General features: G+C 43.5%; 1 protein-coding gene across 1 annotated transcript; it reads left to right on the top strand.

Annotated features, from left to right (window-relative positions):
* Positions 1–840: 840 nt before the first annotated feature.
* On the top strand, positions 841–5,987 carry LOC110506360 (dnaJ homolog subfamily A member 2). Its single transcript, XM_036963416.2, has 9 exons — positions 841–1,014; positions 2,194–2,253; positions 2,422–2,648; positions 2,799–2,879; positions 3,055–3,188; positions 3,493–3,689; positions 4,410–4,554; positions 4,673–4,800; positions 5,183–5,987. The coding sequence occupies exons 1-9, from the start codon at positions 937–939 to the stop codon at positions 5,366–5,368; spliced, it is 1,236 nt and encodes a 411-aa protein (XP_036819311.1). The 5' UTR covers positions 841–936; the 3' UTR covers positions 5,369–5,987.
* Positions 5,988–7,259: the final 1,272 nt, after the last annotated feature.

Here is a 7,259-nt window from a genome sequence, read left to right on the forward strand (position 1 = left end):
TAGAAGCCGAATCTCTTTCTCCACCACCCAACATCCCAACCTCTCTCTCTCTCTGCTGTCATGTTGCATTAGACAATACGATATGCGCTTAGGGCTTCATCTGTCTTTAAAAGGCAGAGGACACACACAGAGTGCCACAAGTATCAATGGGGTCTGAAGCTACAACGAAGCCCTGAGAAACCCACAAAAAATGATCTATGATCTATATTCCTACCAACATAGACCCAATGATGTGATTCTGTAGGCCTTGATGTAAAGATATGGTGGACTGTGTCAACCAAGAGAGGACAAATGACTCCTGAAGCACATACGAAGACTGAGCAAATACTGTGTGTCTTTAAGTGCATGTGCGAGCTTGTATGTGTGTGGTTGTGATTTTGTCAAAGTTTCATCTTAGAGACATGCCACAAGTGGTCTCTTCACAGTCCCCAAATCCAGAAGGCGCACAGTACTAAATAGAGCAATGACTACATGGAACTCTATTCAACATCAAGTAACTCATGCAAACAGTAAAATTTGATTTAAAAAACAGATAAATGCATGCATACACACACACACACACACACAATAGCATACACACATACACATGGATTTTGTACTGTATCTATGTGGTTGTGGTGGAGTAGGGGCCTGAGGGCACACAGTCTGTGAATGTATTGTAATGTTTTGAAAATTGTATAAACTGCCTTAATGTTGCTGGACCCCAGGAAGAGTAGCTGCTGCCTTGTAAAATACCTGAATCAATTGCTCATGTATAATAGAGAGGAGAAAATATATGAGGCGAAAAGAAGGAAGTCACCCTATAATTGAGATGCACCTCTTTTTTTCTAACGCCAGGAGAAAGGTTAAAGTTGACGTTGCGTATGACGTTTTCGACCGGCTCTTCTTCCTTCTCTTCTCGCTTCCCGTGCAGAAGGTCCGATCTCCAGCTTCATCATGGCGAACGTTGTCGATACTAAATTATATGACATCCTAGGGGTGTCCCCCACTGCCACTGAAAATGAGTTGAAAAAGGTAACGTTGACTGTAGCTCCCGATTTATCGAGTTAAATTTAATCTAGGTGCTGTGGAGTTTGAATTGTTCGTAGAAACAGGAAATAGGTTATTCTGGCTAAAAGCTAGTCTGGCCTAGAAACGGTAACTAGTTTGACTAGCTCTGTTTCTAGCTAACAAACGTTAGCGTCAATCAGCAAATACTTGTCAACTGTGTCCTGTACTACAATTTTTCTGCCTTAATGTTTTAGCTAACTACCTCTGTCTTTGGCGCAAAGTCTTTTAGATGTTTGTACTTTGCGCTTACGTTAGCTTTCAGTTTCAACAATGATGGCATCTCGTAAAACGAACACCGGCTTCGAGTATCTTTTTTGTAAAAGTTAGCATGCGGTTGGTAGCTCTATCACATGTATAGAGTCCGCATAATACGCACTGTATTGTTAAATATTAAACATTTTACTGTATCAACTCGTTTGATAGCACTGGATTAGCAGTTTTGTTTACGTTTTTCCAGACTGGTGGTTGTTAACCAAGACAATGACTAGCTAGTAGCTAGCTAACTCTCGTGCGTCTGTCTGCTTATAACAGATAAAAGACGCAACCGAGTCACCTCATACCAGGTTGCTATAGATAAGTTACTATATCAAGGTTACCCCAGTTTGATCTTTTAACGTTTAACTAACTCTTCGCTAACGTAGTGTGTGCCACCAAACGAGTTAGCTGGCTAGTTGCGTTATTTAGCCGGCTAACCTACGACGTTAACTCACGTGTTTACAGATTCATTCACAGTAATGGCATTTTGGGGCCAAATCTCCAAGGTCGGACATTTTGGGTTGATTTTGTTGGGGGAAAATTTGATTCATAGTTGGTTAATAGTTGTGAAAAACATTTGAACTGTTTAGCCAGTAGCTTACTTTAGTCATTGTGAGAAAGTGGCTAGCTAGCCCGTCAACGTGCATATAGTAGTTAGCTATCTTCCGCAGATTTTTTAAATTCAATTTACTAGCTAGCTAATTTAGGCCAGCTAACTAACCTTACCGTACAAAGCAACGTCAGATTCCTGTCACTATTTAATTGATGGCCACTACTGGGATTACGTAAAAAGTGGAAATGTTTATACAACTCATTGGCTAACGTTAGCTAGCATAAATAATCGAAACCAGTGCCTTGTTGTATTCATGTGCTTGCCTTTTCTTTCAGTCATACCGGAAGCTAGCAAAGGAATATCACCCCGATAAAAACCCAAATGCTGGCGACAAGGTATTGAAATGGCTTGAAGTACATTTTGGGGGGAAGGGATACGATGTGGTCTAATGTGAGGAAAGTGTTCAATCGTTCATTAAACTAATGAGTAGATGCAAAACGAATGTTAACAAATATCTGTAAATGTCATAACACTTACTGTACACCGGTCTCCTTCAAAAACAGTTCAAGGAGATCAGCTTTGCGTATGAAGTGTTGACTAATCCAGAGAAGAAGGAGCTTTATGATCGCTATGGGGAGCAGGGACTGCGAGAAGGAGGTGGTGGTGGTGGGGGAATGGATGACATATTTTCACACATCTTCGGTGGTGGACTCTTTGGCTTCATGGGCGGACAGGGGCGCAGCCGAAATGGTGGTAGACGAAGAGGAGAGGACATGGTTCACCCACTCAAGTAAGCTTAGTCTATGGATTGGTGGTGTCACAGATCTCTTTAGTGATAATTAAATGTTTTTTATATTATGATTCATTGTCTGACTGTTTAAGTGACCCGTGGTTTCTATGACCTTGCTACGCTCTCCAATTATGCGCATTGGTTTTTTAGAGTTTCACTGGAAGACCTGTACAATGGAAAAACAACTAAACTGCAGTTGAGCAAGAATGTTCTTTGTGGCACTTGTAATGGGTAAGTGTTTCCACGTTCATCCTTTTGTATCTGCAACAATTTTCCCACAATTACTTCTCTAGCCCACATGAAGCAGTGTTGAGATCTTGCTGTTTTTGCTTGTCAATTATTGCTTCATACGTGTTGATCATGTAGGTTTGTTGGTGTGTTAGACTAAAAGTTAACTTCTCAACAGCCAGGGTGGAAAGACTGGCGCAGTTCAGAAGTGTGTGGCCTGCAGGGGGCGTGGTATGCGCATCATGATCAGACAGTTGGCTCCTGGGATGGTCCAACAGATGCAGTCTGTTTGTACTGATTGTAATGGAGAAGGTAAGTAACAGTACAGTTTAGAAACCCTTATACTTGTAGTACACAGATACACATGATTTTAATCATATATATTTATTTATTTATTTAATAATAAAAACCTTTCAACTAGGCAATTCAGTTAAGGACAAAGTCTTATTTACAATGACGGCTTACTGGGGAACAGTGGGTTAACTGCCTTGTTCGGGGGCAGAATGACAGATGTTTTTCCCCTCTTGTCAGCTCGGGGATTTGATCCAGCAACCTGCCGCCCAAGGTAGCCTAGTGGTTAGCAAAAAGGCTTTGACTTCTATTGTTATACCCACAGGTGAGGTCATCAATGAGAAAGACCGCTGTAAAAAGTGCGAGGGCAAGAAGGTTAGCAAGGAGGTGAAAATCCTGGAGGTCCATGTCGACAAAGGCATGAAGCATGGGCAGAAGATCACCTTCGGAGGGGAAGCCGACCAGGCGCCTGGGGTAGAGCCAGGAGACATTGTCCTCGTCCTGCAAGAGAAAGAGCACGAGGTAGAGATTAACTGCTGTGCTCTGGACACCATGGTCCCCACACCTTAAGACTGGCTCTTGTAAACTAAGGGCAATATTACAATGTGGAAACATATTAGTGAAGCTGCAACATTGATGTGTAAACTTGTTATTACTCAGCTATTATGTCTCGCATGTCTATGAGGAGTATAGTATAGGTGGCGAATGTTGAATAGTAGCTGGTTGAACAAAAGCGTCCAGCTGGCTGAGTTGGGTCCTCCAGCACTCTTGACTGGGATCCTTTGGGAGCAGATTGTAGTGACAGCACAATGCTGCTAGGCCAATGAGAACACAATGTAATCCAGTTTCCAGTACTGTCCCCCCACCCTCTGAGCCCCCCTGCATGTCTGGCATAACTTGGTATTAATTATAGTCATGAGTGGCACGTAGTTCCTAATCTTGTAGTCCTAGCATTTCCACTCCATTGTCACCTCCAGACTCACTCACTTCTCTGAAGATGGGAGAACAGACACATGTTAATGGCACCAGCCTCTCATGTGGAAAACAGACCAGTACAATACCCTGACAGGATGTATATGCACTGCTTCCTGGGGGGGGGGGGGCTGCTGCTGCTATCTTATGTTCATTATTTATGTGCCAGCAGTATCGGTTAGTTGCATTTCTATCAAGTGTGATTTTAAATTGGCCTATAACCATGTCTCTTACTATATTGACACTCTGCCTGTTTTCTCATGCCAACAGACATACAAGAGAGCGGCCCATGACCTGCACATGACCCATAAGATTGGCCTTGTCGAAGCACTTTGTGGATTCCAGTTTACGTTGAAACACTTAGACGGCAGACAGATTGTAGTCAAGTATGCTGCTGGCAAAGTCATTGAGCCAGGTAAGAATTGTATCTTTTTTCTAGTTTTACATGTGGAAGATGATACAACAGCATGTGAATATTAATCCGTGCAGTATGTGAAAGCAATGTTTCTTTTAATACAATGTTTATTTTACAGGCTCTGTCCGAGTTGTTCGAGGGGAAGGGATGCCACAGTACCGTAATCCATTTGAAAAGGGGGACCTATACATTAAATTTGATGTGCAGTTCCCAGAAAACAACTGGATCAGCCCCGATAAACTCAATGTAAGTCATGGACTATGAAAAGACGTGTCCATTTCTGTCACAAGCTTGAATATTATGGTAATGTTTGTTCTATTATGGGATTGAATGACACAATTTGATCATTCCTAACAGATTAGGATTTTGACCCAAACCATACTGGTTATGTTTAGCGGGGCTTTGTTATATATCATTTTAAAAAACAGCCCTTATGTGAATCTGCCACTTGTGCTACTTCAGCTTTTAAACACCATTACTAATGAGATTGGTATTTAAGAGCTAAGGTACCCCACAAGTGTCTTATTTATTTTTAAGGGTTTTGTAGCGATAGCTGCATGCTGAATAGGGGGCTTTGCTAACTAGGCATAGTTTTTCTAATTTTCTGTGACCCTCTGTCAACCCCTAGGAGCTGGAGGACTTGCTGCCAACACGTGCCGAGGCTCCCATCGTGTCTGGGGATGCGGAGGAGGTGGACCTGCAGGACTACGACGTCAGCCAGGGCTCGTCTGGAGGACGACGTGAGGCCTACAACGACAGCTCAGACGACGAGGGAGGCCACCACGGCCCTGGAGTACAGTGTGCCCACCAGTAGCATCTGGCGCAGGGGAGAATGTATGTGTTGCACCCGCCCAATCTTCCATCCCGAACACGCATCCCTCACTCTCCTTGTGGCAACACCAGATAAGATGGGGGGAAAAAGTCATTTCTCCTTTGATTGGTGTGTAACTTGCATTTTTTCATAGTATTTACAATTTAATTTAAACCAACCATAAAATGCCGTTTTGGCCTCAGCCTCTGGACTGTGAGGTGTGAGTTAGGGGAGGAAGATCCTGAAAGGACACAGGACACAAACATCGCATTTTTAGGTTTGTATGTATCTGTGCTTGATTTTTACCACTTGATTTTTCTTTTTGTAGGTTTTTACTTGTTTTCCTTTCTATATATTAAATTCAAACATAAGACATTGTGTATAATATGAAAGTGATTGTCGGTGAGCTTTATATCAGCTGCGCTTATACAGTGGTGATACAAATGGAAAACACCTATTTCTGTACTCAACCCTGGTGCATGTTAAGACCGCATTGGTTCCTGCACTGATTAAACATCCAACCTATCGAGCGAAGCTGGGAAAAAATACTATTTAAAAGCAGCATAACTTCTGTGAAACAAGGTTTATTAAGTTGTTAAATAAACGTTCTTCAAATCTCAAACAGCAATACTGGATGTCTGTGATTCTGTCTTGTTCTTGTCTGGGAAATCAGTCAGGAAAATTATATTTTAGTTACCGCCTCAGTCCTTTGTCATTAATGTTGATATATATCATAAAGAATGATAGAGGCCTCTAGTGGCCAAAATGATGTTTTAGCATGGGCAGCACCATTGAGGGTTTCCAACATGCTTCCTGAGTTGTACCCTCAATGGCATTGCCCATGCTGTCACAGACGGTAGGTATGTTCTAGCCCCCCCCCCACACACACACAGCTGCCACTGTTAGCGTTGCTTACCAAACAGCCATTCGTGCATGTTTTGCATAAATAAGTCTAAACATGCTCCAGCTCTGGTCATAGCTAGGCTCATGCAAAAATACATTATGCAGGTGCTGTTCAGCTCCTGCAGCAAGGACGCTCTGCCATGAGCAACGTAAAACATGGCCCGCTGAAAAAGACCTCAGTGCAGGGCCACAGATGAGCTACTGTCACAGGCCTACGACACAGCGTCCCGCATCAGGAATTCTTCAGTGCTCATGTTAGCACAGAACATAATGCTCCAGCTGGACCTCTGCAAGTGTTTGCTTTCATGACCAGAGAGCTAGACTGTCCATCCTTGTTGTGGCTTGCCCAAACCCGATAACTAGACGGACGCTGAGAAAGCTCCTAGTGGTCCCCGGACTGCTCTTCAGCCCTGCTGAGCGGGCCATCGAACGTAGAATGAAGTTAGGCTACTCACTGGAACCCACATCCCAGGCATGACGTGTGAACCTTGCCACACACTCAGCCCAACACAGGTGCTTGCCAGTACCAGACAGCGATGCCGCCATCCCCCACGAAACGGAATGGCTGTCGGCCGATTTACCCAGCAGCACCTGACCTACTCCTGGGGAAGGGCGCGATCAGAAGTTAAAGATGGCTTTTACTCAACCTAAACAGACACTTTTGTCCAGTTCAGAATTTAATGTTTAAAAAAGTTCTCTAGACTTTAGCCGCAAGGGAATGGTTCCCATCCCTGTGTTACCGGAACAGGCGTTTTCTGCAGTTTGCCTTCCAGGGCCAGGCATAAGTGCGATTTTACCCTTCGGTCTCTCCCTGGATCCTCACAAGATGTGTGACCGCAGCCCTGAGCCTACAAGGATTAAGAGCCTTCCTTACCTTGGCTCAGTGTCAGCGCTGTGCACTTGTCACACCACAGCCAAGGTCACTTTGTAATGTCATGTATAATAGTGCGTGGACAGCATTCTTCTGTAACAATTTCAGTTGAATGCATTG

Source organism: Oncorhynchus mykiss, chromosome 26 (assembly GCF_057628025.1).
Source record: "Oncorhynchus mykiss isolate SJ-2025 chromosome 26, ASM5762802v1, whole genome shotgun sequence".
Lineage (NCBI taxonomy): Eukaryota > Metazoa > Chordata > Actinopteri > Salmoniformes > Salmonidae > Oncorhynchus > Oncorhynchus mykiss.